Source organism: Lingula anatina, chromosome 1 (assembly GCF_051362555.1).
Source record: "Lingula anatina isolate TDL-2025a chromosome 1, LinAna3.0, whole genome shotgun sequence".
In the NCBI taxonomy this organism is placed as follows: domain Eukaryota; kingdom Metazoa; phylum Brachiopoda; class Lingulata; order Lingulida; family Lingulidae; genus Lingula; species Lingula anatina.
Window position 1 is genome coordinate 47,544,202 of NC_141767.1, and position 17,037 is coordinate 47,561,238.

At 34.5% G+C, this 17,037-nt stretch overlaps 2 protein-coding genes across 5 annotated transcripts in view; both read left to right on the forward strand.

Annotated features, from left to right (window-relative positions):
• The first annotated feature begins 614 nt into the window (after positions 1 to 614).
• LOC106163210 (popeye domain-containing protein 3) lies at positions 615 to 6,475 on the forward strand. Of its 2 annotated transcripts, none has more exons than XM_013540727.2 (8): positions 615 to 738; positions 1,050 to 1,244; positions 1,888 to 2,077; positions 2,353 to 2,475; positions 2,768 to 2,873; positions 3,051 to 3,203; positions 3,393 to 3,510; positions 5,647 to 6,475. In XM_013540727.2, the coding sequence occupies exons 2-8, from the start codon at positions 1,058 to 1,060 to the stop codon at positions 6,138 to 6,140; spliced, it is 1,371 nt and encodes a 456-aa protein (XP_013396181.1). In that variant the 5' UTR covers positions 615 to 738; positions 1,050 to 1,057; the 3' UTR covers positions 6,141 to 6,475. The 2 variants fall into 2 exon arrangements, with proteins under 2 accessions (XP_013396181.1, XP_013396182.1); XM_013540728.2 differs by having other exon boundaries at positions 640 to 738; positions 1,160 to 1,244.
• A 2,904-nt stretch (positions 6,476 to 9,379) lies between these two features.
• LOC106163243 (popeye domain-containing protein 1) overlaps positions 9,380 to 17,037 on the forward strand; it is a 29,899-nt gene continuing 22,241 nt past the window's right edge. The window contains exon 1 of one of the 3 annotated variants that reach the window (XM_086999442.1): positions 9,380 to 11,170. The gene's annotated coding sequence lies outside the window, so the exon portion shown is untranslated. Of the gene's footprint in view, positions 11,171 to 12,554; positions 12,576 to 15,420; positions 15,534 to 17,037 lie in introns of those variants that run through there. The other 2 variants (XM_086999441.1, XM_086999444.1) reach the window with 2 other exon arrangements.

Genomic DNA, 17,037 nt, shown 5'->3' on the forward strand with positions numbered 1-17,037 from the left:
CACGATTATGGGTCTTCGGCATGGTAAACAATTTCCTTGTGGGGGGTTAACATCGACTAGGAAATTAATTTTGATTCTCAAATTTTAGTTCCAAGAAAATTATCTACCTCTGCCGTTTTGTGATCTGTGCAAGGCGACCGTGCAAAAAAAAAAAAAAAAAAAAAAAAAAAAAAAAAAAACTAGGTTAAAATCGTTTTTGAAAGATATCGTATCAAAACGTGCTTGCCAAAATATACAAGTCGGCGTTTGTTTTGATAGCATTGTCGAAAAATTCATCATTAGAAAATTCCTAAAATATGTAAATTATTTTCAAACTTTTAAAAAAATCCTCTGGTTTTTGGAAATTTCAAGTGTGCAAGATGTGATTGCTGTGATAGAAAGTTAAGTTGCTCTCTAACGCAGCAACAACATTTATTTGCCCACTTTAAACAGGACGTAAAAAACACATTTGAAATGTTTATTATTCAGTTGAGTTGTGAATTGGACATTGACTATGAAAGCAATAGGCCTTTAACCCCTTTCTTTCAAATCTATCACAAGCTATATCTTGTGCGTGTTGGTTTTTTACAGCGAAACAAAAGAGATGGAAGATGCTCAAGGTCTGCCTGGAAAAACGTGATCTGCAGTAGCGACATCTATCGGCTTGTTTGCACCTATTTCCCGGAAATTTGCTGTATTTCGCTGATGTTCAGCTATACTGTATTCTTGCTGCTTTGTATATAAATTGGATACTAAACAGTAAGTACGACACTACATTAATAATTGAATTGAAATAATCCGTTATGTAGACCAAATGATTTGTGAAGTTGTAGAGGCGGGTCATTTTGAAGAAGGTCAAAACAGGACTGTATTTTAAACAGATCCGGCCAGTTTCGATTTTACGATTCCATCACATCGTCTACTCTTACTGGTAGGGAATGTCAGTTTGGAATGGTTTTTAAATGTTAAAACCAATAAGTTTGCAGTACTGTGGATTACTCTCAATCTGCAATTATAAATTATTTTATATAAAAATCCTGATTACTCTTTTGAATTATGGTTTATTGCAGTTTGTTGAATGATGGATAATTCCACAGGAAACTTGACTGAAGCTAGTCTATTGGATGGACATAGCTTCTGCTTTGGTCAGTGGAAGACACCACATCACATCTTGTTTCAGATAGGGCATGCTGCCCTCCTAGTAGGATATCTAGGACCAGAGGGAACTTATGGGATTTTATTTACCCATAGTATGCTTGTTCTTGGTACGTTATACTCATGTATGTCTTTGTTGCATTTACGAGCATATGCATTCTGTGGTAAAAAAATAAAAAGGCGACTGTGATTACCACCCTATGCATATTTCATAACTTGAGTAATGCAAGTTATTTTTTATTTGAATAAATTATGCATTTATTTAGTGGATTGAAGTCATTATAATTTTTTTTTTGTTAGACAGAGTAAGTTAATTATTATTAACAAGTGGTAAATATAATTTGTTAAGATGATCTTGTCTACATTTACACTTTAATGGAATAATTGCTGTACCAGTTCTCCAAAAAAATAAAAGTCAATTTCTAATATTTTTTTGGCTAATTTTGACAAATGGAAATGCTGATGAAACTTTATTGTCAGGCAATTTATCTATCGCTGTAATCATTTAGCAAAATAATATTTTCATTTATTTGGCTAAGACAAGACTTAAATATGCTAAAGCAAGCTCAATATGTGTTTTATTTACATTAATTTCTCTTGGCATTCATAGTTCAGTATTATGTATCAGTTATATGACACTGTTTTATATGATATTAACAAGAAAATAAGTTTTTTTTATTTCAAGCCTTTTCTATGAAAAAAATGTTGATATTTTCATGGTTTATAAATTTAATTTGTTTTTTTTGGCCCTAGGATTTTTACTCCTTGCCACATGGTCCTGGATAATTCTCTGTGCTCCAGATGTGTTCTCCTGGCATTTCAGTTTCACAGTTATTAACCTGGTGCAGATGTTGTTCATGCTGTACAGACTAAAACCTGTGAAATTTTCTCAAGAACTAGAGGAGGTTTATGTCACATTATTTCAGCCACTGAAAGTCTCCAGGTATTAAAGAAACAATGTTGTGTTTCGGGTTAATACCCACTTTTGATATACTGTAACTCAAGTTCTTGAAAGGTGAATAACTTATGATATTTATTATTAATATTTTCTGCTGTTTTTGATGGCATTTCATGTCTTTTGATGCTCAAAGGTCTTTCATCTTTTAGCCAGGTGTAGTGTTAAATGTAGTTAAACCCTTTTGTAAAACTCACATTACAGGGTTTCATTTGATCAATAAGTACCATATGCTCTCTAGCTCTTTAATACTGACATTTCAGATCACTGTTCAAGAAACTAATTAGCCCTGAGCATGCCACCATTGCTACCTTACAAGAAGGAGAGGTTTATGCGACTCAAAATGTCACCAGGACAAATAAGTTAGGTCTCCTAGTGTCTGGAATGTAAGTATAGAAAGCATTGGGATTTTAGCTGAACATTCAAGTTTGAAGGTATAAGCACAATTGCTTAAGAGAGATCCAAGACATTGATGAATGCTATTTTGATGTACATTTTCACATCAGTCCAATTAAATTTTTTTACCATTTTAATGATCAAAACTACCTGTACAAGAATACCATGATATTGTCTGAAATGAAATATGATTGACTACATGGTTATTTAAATTACAATGATTTTTGTTTTTTTTTTTGCTTTTTTATGAGAATTTATATATATTGCAATAATGACTTTCAGGATTACAGTTATTGCTAATGGCCAATTCCTTCATAATATTCATGAAAAGGAATTCCTAGATTCTCCAGAGTTTGAGTCTACTTCCAATAAAGAGGATAAATTTCAGGTATGGGATATTTTCATTTAATTTAACATAATGATATACGATTGTGTAAATCATTACCAAATGCTGTAGATAATCAGTTATGGTGGTTTGTCAGAGAGTGGCAGTACAAGGAACATATATTGGTCAAATACCTTTGTTAAGGACTAAATAATGAATGCTTTATTCATGTCATTTTAGGTGTCTCTCATTGCCACTGAATACAGTCGTTGCCTGGTGTGGCAGAGGTCTGCCCTGAAGTACCTGTTGGCCAAGGAGCCATTCCTGGCACAGGTGTTATCAGGAGTAGTGGGCAGAGATGTCACCAATAAGCTGTATGCCATCAACCAAAAGGTATGCATTAAAATATTTGATTTTCAAAAGTTACATGATAATGATGAAAGCAACTTACATTTACGTGTATATCCCACAGGTACCTGGTAGCATTCTAAATTAAAGTACTTGGAGAAACTTGAAATGAAACTGTGGCACTGCGGACGGGCCACCTCGGATGTACTAGTATAATTCCTGCTCACATTTCAGATAATGTTGTCAGATGGGTCAAGAGTGGATATTAGGCTTCCCTGCATCAATGCCCTCAAGATTAAAGAATCTGCCTCGAGGTCCCCATCTATCACCAGGTCCAACCAAAGAATTCAAGGTAAATATGTCCAATCCAATCTGCTGCATATAGGCAAAAAAGAAGCAACATTGCAATATATCAAGATATTGGCATTTCAATTTATTAAAAATGCCCCTGACATAATTTCTAGGAGCCCTTGTGTACCAAAGCTAATATTATATATTAATTTGTGAACTATATTGAAAAAGTTTCAGGATTTTTTTTTTTTTTTTTTTTTTGGGGGGGGGGGGGGTGCCAGCTGGTGGTGCATACTTAAGAGGTGACTTTATGCCTCTCTTGTTCCTTAAAATAATGAAAAAGTGAAAGATTGAAACAATTAATTTTTCATTATATTTTTGCAGCACATTTGGTTAAATCAGCCTAATACAAAAGGACATGGTAATTCTAAAGAATGCGTAATTTTATATTATCATGTTTTGTATAATTTTATTTGATCATTTGATGAGGGTGCATTATCTCCATGGAACTGAATTTAAAATGGATAATCAATATTTTGCATTAAGTAAATTCATAAAAGTAATGGATTGAGTCAGGTATTATGAATGTAAAAATGATAGATTGAAAACCATTCCCATTAATCCTAGTGTTGTTCATTGAAACATACAGGGGGCTCCCTAGCTGTACTATTTGTTTTATCTCAAAAGCCTGTTGTCAGCAAGATTGATGTAAAAGTGGTCACCTAAACAACACTTTTGATATTGAATGATAGGGATTGGGATGAAGCATTCACTGGGAGAATGGGGGGGGGGGGGGGGGGGGGGAGTACTGAACATTTGACAGCTTTAAAATGATTATGTTTTGTTTCCTTGTTTTATGGGTGCATTCTGTTTTTCATCACATTCAGCCGCAGCTTCATATTAAAAGGTCAAAGAGTGTGGGAATTTTCATATATATTGAGGAAATACATATTTTCATCAACATTTTTCTTTAGAGATCAGTAATTGGATACAGCTCTAGTGTTAGGATTTTGCCATGTAGTCTAATTCTTATAAATACTCTCTGGAAAGAGATGGAAAACGAAACTATTAACAGGTACCCTAACGATATATTTATGAATCTTTGTCTACATTAACTTTGAGGTGACTATTTTAGCCTACAGTGGAGTTTATAGATGGTAAGACTTTGGCCCCATACTAGTATTTATACATATATACAGATAAACTACCTGTAATTGATTACAAGTGGGACATGGTAAATTTGAGTTGGTGTCATCTTATGTGTTAGACTACAGTACACTGTGAACACATTCTTGAAATATAGACATGATATGTTGCGTTTCACTGACCGTATCACCAATAAGCCTTTATTATTATTTTTAATGGATTCTTGATCTACTCCTAGTACCAAGTACACTGTAATGTCATATGTTTGGACATATAATGCAAGTTGGTGTTCTGGGCTGTTTTGTTATTGGTTTTAAGATCAAGTGTGCCATATATATATATATACATACAGTACAATTTTATGTTGATGCTATCTGTGCAAAGTATGTTGGCCCTTTTTTTGCAACAGCACTTTTGCTTAATTGTTATTTAAAAGATGCTTTGGTCATTTGAGTTTTGGATACACAAATATTGTGCTATTTACATATTGCACCTCACTGAGATTGGCTATAAGCATATTAGTATTTATATTTATTATTGTCCAATATTTTCATAAAATGCATGTGTACAGTTTATATTTAAAAACTAATTCAGTAATATATATGACAAGTGATTATGTTTAAAATATTCTTAAGTAATCTTATGTCATCTTACCAGAAACAGAAAGAAGAAGAAATAAGTTAAGCAAGGAATGCAGTGAAAAAAAATTGAGAATCATGTCATGGCTTGGATGATTCCAGGAACTTTATCTGATTTGCATTTGTTTTAACATGAAAAGAAAAGTTTTTTGTGAGCATCAATGGAAAGTAATACCAACTTTCTGTATTCTCTTTCTTTTTGGTTGGTATTTTTGATCCTCCATTTAAACTAAATTCCTCAACAAACATTCTGTTTTTAAGCTCTTGGATATTCAAAGCTCTCTCTGCCTTCCTTTCTCTCTCCTTTTTTGTCAGTCTAAAAGAATTGATGAAAAGAATGTTAAACTCAGCAATACAGAAAAGGCAGTCAAGAACAAATTGTTCTTCTTTCCTCAAACCTTTTCCATTTTCAGGCCCTGACTTCTTGAACACTCAGCTCGTACCACAAATGGCTAACGGTTCAGCCAGAACAAGATCCAAATCATTTGATGCAGCAGTACATCACAAACCTCATATTGACCCCCACCGTGCACGTAGCTGGACCGATTGCCATATTCGACCAAACCAACAACAGAGGCGTCGAAGTAGCCAATTGAGCTTAATAAGACAAGCCCCAATGAATGGCCATGCCATGTGGTCTTCTTGCTCTGCAATGGACAGAAGATACCTTCATCCACACAGAAACAGTTGCGATCATATTGGTATGATGCAGAGTTATTTGGCAACCCAGGCCCACGATCCTCATCATGATGGAACAGACTGTATGGACCAACACCTGCTCCATCCTAACATGTTTGTTCCTTGTCAATATGGTGGATCTGTCAGCAGTTGTTCAGGGAGCCTGAGGTCTCGGAGTAGTAGTCCTAGTGATGGAATGTACCGAGAACTCTATAGCCTACTTCACTAAGTCACATACATAATGCAGTGTATCATATTTATTGAAATTGTTGGCTTTTTTGGATATATCAACATTATTTTATTGTTATTATTATTATTTTCTTTTTTGTAAGCCTGTGAATCATTTTTGACTAAGATGCAAAAATTGGTGTAACTTAAGAAATGCATGCATACAGAACCACTCAAAATTGAGATTTTCTCTTGCTGTACATGCAAATGGTAAAAAATCCATATTCCAGTTTACCAATCCTTGTAAAATATGGTTTTGATTTTTTTTATTTTTGTTCGTAACTGTGTATATGTGGTAGCAATATTGAAATAAATGTCGCCATTTTAAGAAACTTTGCCATAGACTGTAATTTGTTTGTCAGTGATTTGAATCACTATATTGTATGATATCTTGATGCTTACTCAAATTGTGACTTTGCAATATACTAAGTTTTAGCCTTTTTGCTACCATTTTCAATGATTCCTTGATTCTGGATCACAAAGCACTTCTCTTTGAGGGGGGGGGGGGGGGATAATACTGATATTGTGTTCTACCCCCTGAAATTATGTAATGGGTCTTTTGTTAGAATTTTTAAGCAGTAATTTTATAACCTCTCTAACCCCTGTTACATTTGTACATATCCTCTGAAGTTTGCAATATCCCAAAATTACTGATTTTTAATGTTTTTTAAAAATATTTTTTTTGCATACTTTTTGCGGTACTTACCCTTCTTATTGTACCAAAAGCTTACAAAACTATATTCTGTTTTTGTATACAAAAATATCAAAACAAAACCAGTTTCACCATCATGGCTCAAAAAATCATGAAAAAAAAGGCATATTTTGCTCAAAATCGTTTAGGACAGACCCATGTTTTACATCACACACTGTATATATGCTTCATTCGAGTGGTGTGTTTGATACATCCAAAAAATCCTTGATTATTGGTCTTTCTTTCTATAAAACAATAGGCACCTTAGCTCCAGGGTGGTCACCTACACATCAAAATTTACCCCTACTCCCTTAATCATTATATACAGTCAGTTGCTTGCCTTATGTCATGGTTTATCAGCCTGGTCACATAGTCTAATACTTGTCAAGTGACACTGCTTGCATTAGATGTGGCATTTACAAGGAAGTTAGAGTAGATCTTGTCATGCCCAATCATAGTTCCAAGATTTCCTCATTGTTTCACAATAATATGATTAAACATTAAGCAAGGACTAGATTGGGTCTTAGGTTGAACATTGCAAAATAATTAATGCATCCACATTAAAGTTATGCAGTGTCTGATCAGTGATAAAGGAATCTATTTTCTCTAAAAGGGCCTTGGTTTCAGAAGAGAATCTGCAGTGTTGTCAGCTTTGGTTGTGCAAGGTTAACTTCCCACTGATAATTACACAGTGAAGGAGCCTGCTCCCTGTAATTTTGACCCTTCATTAGAATAGGTGACAGTAGAATTGTCATTAGAATTCATGATTCCTTTAACAATTTTGTCCAGGGTCAGCCTTTCAATGCTTCTTCCAGCATACTTTTGTTTTGTGAGGAAGTGTGTCTTTATCTATCTCAACCAGATCATCTTGAAGTTTTAAGGTTCCTGCCAAACATTTTATCAGCTACTTCTACCACAACTGACTCTGCTTGATTTTCAGACAGATGGTAATAATTTTTTAACTTGTCAAGTGTTTCTTAGAATTCTTGTTGTACTATGCAAATGTGGGAATGCACATGGCGTAACTCCAAAAGGCATTGGATCATCTACTGGACCCAACTCCTGGACTTCTGGCCTTTTCTTTCCTGCATGTAGGCATGGTGCTTTCTTATTCCTCTTCTTCCGCTGTGAAATATTCATCAGTGGTATCATCACCAGCTCATGTTTCACTGATGTTACCTGTAGTAACTGCTGACAAGTATTGTTCACTTTCTGCTGTCTTTTCCCCTTTTTCCAGGGATGACAAATCTTGTTTGCACATGTCCATAACTTTTGACCACTATTTGTCTACATAACATTCGTAATGCAACTTTCTGTTGCCTCTCTGATGCTCAAGAAACTCCCACTCCATGCCACTCATCTTAGCCTCCACAAATTTCTTGAAGTTTCTTATTATGTTGCTTCACATATATATATTCACAAAATATATCAAAAACGGTTCCAATGCTTGACAGAAATTATCTAACCCAAGCATGAAAGGACTCATTCTGCCTTTGTCTCCTAGTTTGGACAAATTGCTCAAAATCTTCATAAACTGCAGTATGTGCCTCTGTATGTCCTTTACGAAAATTGTGTAAAGGTTACAGAATAGCCTTAAAGTTTGTTCTTGCAGGAGAGAAGCTAGTTATTAAGTCTGCAGCAGCTTCTTTAAAACGATGTGCCTGACCAGCATGCTTTGAGTGAAATAGACAAAGCATTACTTCATTAATGTTCTTTTTGGTTGGCAGGACACCTTTAGGCAATCCATCAGATTCCAAGAAATCAGTACCACCCAGTGTTTTCTTCCTCTTGGAAGTGGCCTTGGTTGCTGAATAAAAGTAAAAGACAAAATGTTTATAATCAAAGGAACTTTGGTCTTCACTGGTGAGCAAATGGGCAGCTGCAAGTAAATGTACATAAGCATATACATGAAATATTGCAAAAGTCGGAAAAATGTAAGTTTTTCTTATTTTTCTAACTTCCAAGAACAAATACAAGGATTTATTATGGAAGGTATGTATTGGAACCATATACCTCGTACTGCAAGTATAGTATCTTTTGTGAACATTATCTCACATTATGACATATTCTACTAAAATCATCTAAAACTGCTTAGTATGTGAATATCATTAAGTTTAGGGGGTGTGTACAGGGGGCTATGGGGGGGGGAGGTAAAAATTTAAAAATTTTACATTTCTTATGTAGCATATTACATAAATTCAGGGGATAGACTTGACTTTTATAAAAAGTGAAATACCCCCCCCCCTCCCCACTACTATACTGAAAGTGATCCTTTATTAAGTGTATTTTTAATTGGGATTGCTTACAAAATAAGATTAAACAAGTTACACAGATTATTACAGGCTTATTATTTGGATTTGTACTGCTCAACATGGCCCCCTTCTAACTCCACACGTCCCTTTGGCTTGCTAGTCATTGATACCCCATCAGTAGATCTCAGCATCTTGATCCCCTAAATGCAAAAACAAAAAGCCTTCCACAGCAGCTGGCAGCTCATCCTGAAGGTGTTTTTCAGCCTGGGATAGTGGTGGAAATCACTAGGGGCAGAATTACTACAATGTGTGCGTGTACTCGGGTACATGCATGGAGCTCCCAGTGACTATAGTTTAATCAGACTATAGTACTTCTTATTTGAGAAATTAGATTATTAACTCACCTTTTACTTATATGCGAAGGCCATTGGGCTAAGTTATCGATGATTATTTGCATCCTTTAGTATGTAGCTCTTAAAGAAATATCAGGGTTTTAAAATTGCAGTAAAAACATGCTCTCTACTGTATATTTAGTTAAAAAAGTGCTAGTCATTTTATACATATATCTGCACAATTCCCCTAAAAGGTATTTCTGGCTCTCATGGGCCTATTAAACACCCTACTGAGATTTGACTTAGTGTGTATTGGGTTTCCTTGCCCAGATCATTTGCTAAGATCACTTATTGTTGATTTGCCATATCAAATGCTTTCATCTTAAGTGCTTCGATCCTCTACAATAACTGTCATAAAATACTTGCCAGTACATTTATTTTGGGGTAAGATTGCCTAAATCATCTTTGGAAATAACCACAGGGATTTGCTAGAGATATGCAGTTTTTACCTAATGGGTTGGAAAACCCAATTTCAGTACAAGAGGATAACTTGTATGCTTTTTTTGGGCTTTGTGATCATATCTGGAAAATACTCAGAGCAGCTAGATGACTGAGTGAAGTGGTAAATGCAGTATTTATGTGTATTCCCTGGTTGTCCTGTACATCATTAAAATCAGTTTAAAAAAAGTGGTTTTTCTAGCTAGTATTGTTGTCTAATGGACTGTTGAAAGCTTTAAAAGTGCTGACTTTTCATGACTTTTATGAGCTTTTACTGGGTCATTTTAATTTGTTGTATTACTAACAGAGATCAGTGCACTTTGCCCAGTGATTTGATGATCACTAGTAATAATAATTCTCACTGACTGATAGTTACAGATCTTCATTCGTAAGCTATGGTTGTGGTCAACTATAATTTTTTTCTTATGCAGAAATGAAGGAAGAATTAAGTATATTAAGTATTTGAAGTGCAGTGTTCCTAGCTAGGTAAAATAATGACTCATGTTTGTGTAACAAAATCCCTTTTACTGAAAGTTGGAAATGTTAAATTATACTGGCAACCATTTCTATTACTTACCTTTAACAAAAGAAGAATAATGTGTCCATTGTTGTTATAGTATTTTCTCAAACTAGATTTTTTTTTCTCATGCAGCGTTAAAGTGTTTTGTACCTCTTTTTTGTGGCATTTAATTTGTGCACACACATAGGAACTTTTTTCATTAGTAGTATTATTATTAAAAAGACGGAAATTTTACAGCATGTATGCTAAGAAATTGTCATGCAGTCATATTGCATCCAGCTGACAAACAGAACATTCAGAATGAGAAGAGCCGAGTGCTAGCTTGGCCATGACCTAAATATGGCGGACCTACATGAAAGGAAGACTGCTTAAACCTATGATGGTCTTTCCGCCTCTCACACGGCACTCCATGCGTTGTCCCTCGATTGGTTGAATTGAACCGAGATTTAATTACTGTGCCCGTGCAGGGACGACATGTGGGCAGGTGTGTGAAAGGCAGAGAGACCATTACAGCATTAAGCACTCTTTCTTTTATGTGTAGGTTTGCCATATTTAGGTTGTGGCCTAGCTAGCACTTGGCCCTTCTCATTTTGAATGGTCTCAGAGTCATTATCCCATGGCCGGCGCTTCAAACAATAGGGTAATTGCACTTGTACTTCACTTACATACTCATCTGAATTTTTATATGCTTCAGTGCGTTCATCCTTCTGTTTGAAGCACCAGCACCAACTAGGATAAGTGAGTTACAACTTCTCTTTCTCCACTGTATGTAACATAGAAAATATTATATTATATTTTGGCTGCGCATCACTGTAATTATGCTCTAGCTTGTATGTCGCATACAGTGGACATGCCTTGTGTTGTGATTAGTACATACTGCGGTAGTCACGTAATACAGGGGCGGATTTATGTTGTCTTCTGGGTCTTCCAGAAGACAGTCAGATTTTCAAGTTTGCATTGACGGGTATCTAAAGTTTTCTGTCGGAAGACGGTCAAAATGGAAGATGGATCAACAATGATAATTTGGAAGACTGTCAGAAAATATCTCTGGATGTGCCCTTGTAATAGAGGGAAGACTGACTTAGACTCCATTCCCATAGACACCATCAGTCTGTATAGATCAATCCAACTCTTTGGATACTCCTGTTGATTGCAATCAGCTTAACTGAATGACATGCATCTTCTTGTTTCCAACATACTTGTATAATCACCAGCTTTTCTGTATTCTACCCAAATGCAGGAAGAGGCGTGTCCTTCAGTTAAGCTGATCACACTAAGCAAGAGTCCCTGCAGAGTTGGGTCGATCTATGTAGACCAATGGTTTATATGGAAATGGGGCCTTAATTGCATTCAGTTTGCAAAATGCTGCTCCAAAGCAACTGACGGATTTGGTGTCATTCTAAGAAAAGTTTTTTTTTCTAAGTTACATGTCTGATTGAAATCTCTCCTCTTTTCCACAAAAAAAAAGAAAGAAAAATATATCAGTGTACTGTTACATGCTCAATTTCCATGCAGAGCATAGCTCATTTACGATACACTTGTCTATGGTGAATTGATGATCAAAAAGCTAATGCTGTCTCTGCTGTTTGGGAAGTGAACATATAGTCAGTATAAATGTGATCACGGAATCTGGTGATTCAGTGAGCAGTTTTCTGACTGTGGCATGAAAGCCCTTAATCCAGTGAAGATATAACTGAAAAACATGTAACAAAGAAGACAATCTGCCAAAAACAGCATGTTGCTTTCGGTCATTAAACATAAATAGATGTAGCTTTAGGTCGATAACAAGATACTTGAAGGACATGATTACATGTGTGAAGTTAATTTCCAGTGCTTGTCTTATTTATTTAGTTTTTATTGTCAACAATGTAATTCCCCAAATTGATCAATTATGTTAATAAATTAGTCTAAATGAGTATAAAGAGTTGCTTTCGTTGGAAAGATTTAGCACAAGCACTTATCATGTTTTCAACCCCAAATTGGAAGGTAAATTGACTTTACTGCACAACTACATGATCATATATACATGTATAAGTATCAACCAGCAAGCCCTTCCTTAATTTCTATTCCAGCATTTACATGTTACAGTAAATAACAAAAAAGGGATACTGGCAACAGAGGTGTATCCAACTACAATGTACAGGTACCACGTGCATATTATTTAGCATATTTTATAATGTTCAATTTGTTTACACAGGCAAAAAGAAAACTAGTTCTACAGATGTGCTACAGTTCACTCAATTAAGGTACTAATAGTCACAATTACACAAAGTGTACCGATTGGCTGGTAACAACACTGTACCTGTAATAGTAACTTATTAACATGGTACCACTGAGAACACTTCAAATTCCATTTAAATTTATCATTTTATGGCTAAGTGCACCTTAAGGTTCTGTAAATATACGGGTATGAATTTAAAATGATTGATAAGAGCAAAAAGTGGGAATACTTGTATCCTGAAATAGAATATATAAGATTGGTAATTATCTTCTCCATATCAAACCAGATTGCAAACTTTGCAGGTTGATAATCACCTGTCTACACTCTCTGGATTCACCTCAGAAATATTTTCAGTAATAAAGTCACTAGTGTGCCAATTTTCTATCACATTTTACCAGCAGTATATTCTACAGAGCGCAGGTAAGATTTCGAATTTTATACAATACCGATAGTTCATCTTTTGAGGACAATATTTTCAAACTGTGAAAAAATGTTTTATTTTTTCAAAATACACTTGGAACTAGAAACCTTTTTTAAAATCCCATTCTCTTTTTCTTTACATAATATATCATTTTGAAGTGAAAGTTCAAGTGGAAAAGGCAATTTTTATCATTCATTAGTCGAAGTTTGAGTTCAGTCAAGCCCAGTTTATTTAGCACATATACATACATGTATAATTGCTTTTATGTTTGTTGAATCTGCAGCTGGTATTCATTTAAAAGTATGCATTGGAAATAGATCTCACCTCTATATTCACAGTTACGTTTAGTCTGACACAATGTTGAATATTATTCATTGTCTCTTAGAACTGAAGATTATCTATTGTATGGCATAATTTCAGTAGGATGAAGTTGCTTTTCAGTTTGATATCCTCCCAAATCTGGCTTCATAAATCTTCTCCAGTCCTTGGATAGTGATAGTGGGAAGGAGATTAGACAAAAAATCTATATCCTATTTGGCCCACAGGATAGATAGTAACATTTTCTGCAGAAAATCAAAAAACAGGTAGGCTAAAATATTGAAAACGCATCATTTTCCAGCTTAACATTGGTATCGTGTGAATTATGAAAACTTTTGACTTTTTGTTTGAAACCAAAATTGTACTGGCAGTGGTCCAGTATATGGGATGGTTTGTCAGCAAATTTTATAAAATTTGGATTTTTTTATTTATACTAGTACCTCTCTCTATGTATTACAAATAAGTGGCTTGTTCACACTATATTGGCAATCATTCACAGATCTAGAGTGCTCTGACCATTTTTTTAAAACAAAAGGTACTTGGTCTACCTCACACCTTAATTTGCGACAAAATAATGATCTGTAACACAGCTGTTGAACAGTTGCATCCTGAGTTTCTCTCAAAGGTAGGAAATAGCCAAAGGTATATTTACACGACAAGGAATTATAAATACTGGGTACTTCAATCTTCACTTCAGAAGAAAGTGGTATTGCAAGGTTATTAAAATTCACCTACATTAATACAGTCCTGTGCTAACAAAGACGTTCATTAGGCTTTTTTTTTGTTTAATTCAAAGTAAAAAAGGCAAAGTCAGGTACTAGTAATGGAAACGTAGAACATGCTCCCATAATTTACCAGCTGCTCCTTTTCCTTGTTTGTTTTTTCACCGTATTAATGTAGTTATGTACACTAAGTGGTTATTTCAGCATCTGAATGTGTTAGTTTACTGGGGAGCAAGAGGTAGGAAATTGAATATCGTCTGTCTACTGACATTTTGTTATGTTTACCTTAAGTCTGAATTAAGGAAGGTGGAAATCACTTAAGTCGCATGTTATTATATGCTACTCTCTTTTAATGACTTGTTTATTTTTGTTTTGTTTTTCGCGTGTTTATTTAAAGGTATTTGGCTGCCAAAATGTCCTGAATGTGTACACACAATGTTTTTTATAATTATAAAAAAGGACCATGCCTTTATTCAGGTGAGCACGTACAAATGTTATAGATTACTTTCCAACATAGTTACATGTACATGTATGACTCAATCAGAGAAAAGACATCAATGTGACTTCAATAAACCATTACTATTAGGCCAAGTTGCAATTGTTCTTTTGATACTTCACACACACACACACACACACACACACACATATATATAATTCTTACCATGATGGACATACTGGTAGGTGATGAAGGACAAGAATAAAGTTAAGACACATTTGTTATGAACAAATTTGGGTTCAAGTATGAGTATGCATGCAAATCTGTGTACTACATGTAGTACATCAGTATATGATATTAGGTTCAATGCCAATAATTTAAAGGTTTCTTTGTATCTTGAATTTTGTTGCAAAATACCTTTATCTCACGAATAAGGTGGATACATCTGAATCTGCATGTGCTTATCTCAATAGTTAGATTAAATGGGGTTCAAGTGTTCAAAAGTCTGAGGGTTCATTGATTTGAAAATGGTTGAAAATGGAAGGAAATTGGTTTACAGGTTCATTGGTCTGAATCAGAACCATCAATTCAGTGCTTGAAAATTTACTTTATGACACATATATGTAGTAACACATGTACTGCATGGTGCAACCTGTAACAACATTGAGCCATTCATTTGTGCTCTCATTTTTGAGAACATTTATCATGTAGTTTTTGGACCCAAAAATCTTTGAACAAGCATAAAAATATTTGGACCAATGAATCTTCAGACCAATGAGCCATCGGACTATTGGACCTTTTGTACATGTAATAAACCCCCTGAGTCTGAAATCCTTTTCCAGACCAGACATGGTTTATTAGTACTGTCCCTTTGGTTAACATCTTATGTACAGTGTATGCACATGGAACCGTTCTTAAAAGGTCCATAGTCAGCCGCCTCATGTTTACTTGAAGCAACTAGAAAGCTGACAGATAAGCTACACGTAGGTGGAATTCATTTATTTTTATTCTGTAGCCATGTTATAAGCTTCAAAGTGGGCACCAGGGAGAGATTGTACCAAGTATAAAAGGTATTTTTATGGATACACATAAATTTGATGGATCATAGATTTATCATAAACCACCGAGTTCTTTTTCCTTAAATGCACTCTGTGTACACAGAATACTGTGGTGCAATCTCATTGATGTATCTAATTACCTGTATTAGATAGGGAACTATAGATAAAGGACTGACTGCATTTAATCAGATTGCCTATTTTGGTAGTAAGGCAGAGATTCATCTTTGCATAAAAGAAAGCCATATCTAAATGTCTAGATAAGTGAGATTCATCATCTTAAAAAATACAAGCATACAGGAGTAATGGGATTAAAATAATGAAAATTAACCATACAGTGCGCTTAAAGGGTGTTATACTAATGAGGGGCTTATCATTATAAAAAAGACAGATAAGGAAGAGTGAAGCAGCCAGCTGTCCTGTCTGGGTATATGAACTACATGTAAAACATTTTAATATGTTGTAGGGTATGTCTTACACATGTGACCATACCCACTCTCATTTCACACACAGAAAAAATGTACAACTCTGTATTACTAAAGGGATAATTTTTCTTAGGTTATATCAACATTTGCAATACTAATTAACAATGATTACGTTAGGAAGTCTGTTATTTCATGGAAAATTACTCAATCCTTTATGTAAAGAGTGTAAATGTTCTAAAAATAGAGATGATTTTATGTTTGAAAACTATAAGTGTGATAAAGTGTCTGAGTTATGATCAATATTTCCCAGGGTTTAATTGAGAAACATTTCCATTTGTAAAATGCTACTTTATGTCACTTGAATAAGCCCTAGATAAACAAGAACTTCAGTTTTGTAAGACGAGGGATTTATTTATTAAAATTTGTTTTTTTTCTTTCGGATTTATTTCCATGTTTCAGACATAAAATACCAGAGGTTAAAAATTGTGATATGCAACTCAATTAAGCATCTACTCAATTTGATTAAGAGCAAAAATTGTTCTCTGAGGCTTGATAACTACAACAGCATCCCTAGTTAATATTTGATGAACAATTAAGGGAATGATAGATCGATAAGGCTCATGTATAAAATCTCTCTCAAAAATTTATGCTCAACCTGGAACTACAGAGTTGGTGATGATAGTGCAGATAATCTCAGTCTTCCTTCTTTTTATGAAACAATTGGCATTAGATTTGTATGGTGTAAGAACATGTATTAAATCTTTGACATTTATCGGGTTGGTGAATATCTAAATGCAAATAATTTGAGAATATGAAGAAAAAACGACTAACTAAACATCTGATGAGTGGAAAGTTCTTTTTTTCATAATATGTCTTAAGAAAGGACGCGCATATATCATCCTAAATATATGATTAAAATTTGAAAATTCTACCAAAATTTTGTATGTTTTTTTTTTTTTTTTTTTTTTTGATAGGTGGACAGCCTTTCAATACATATATATATACAT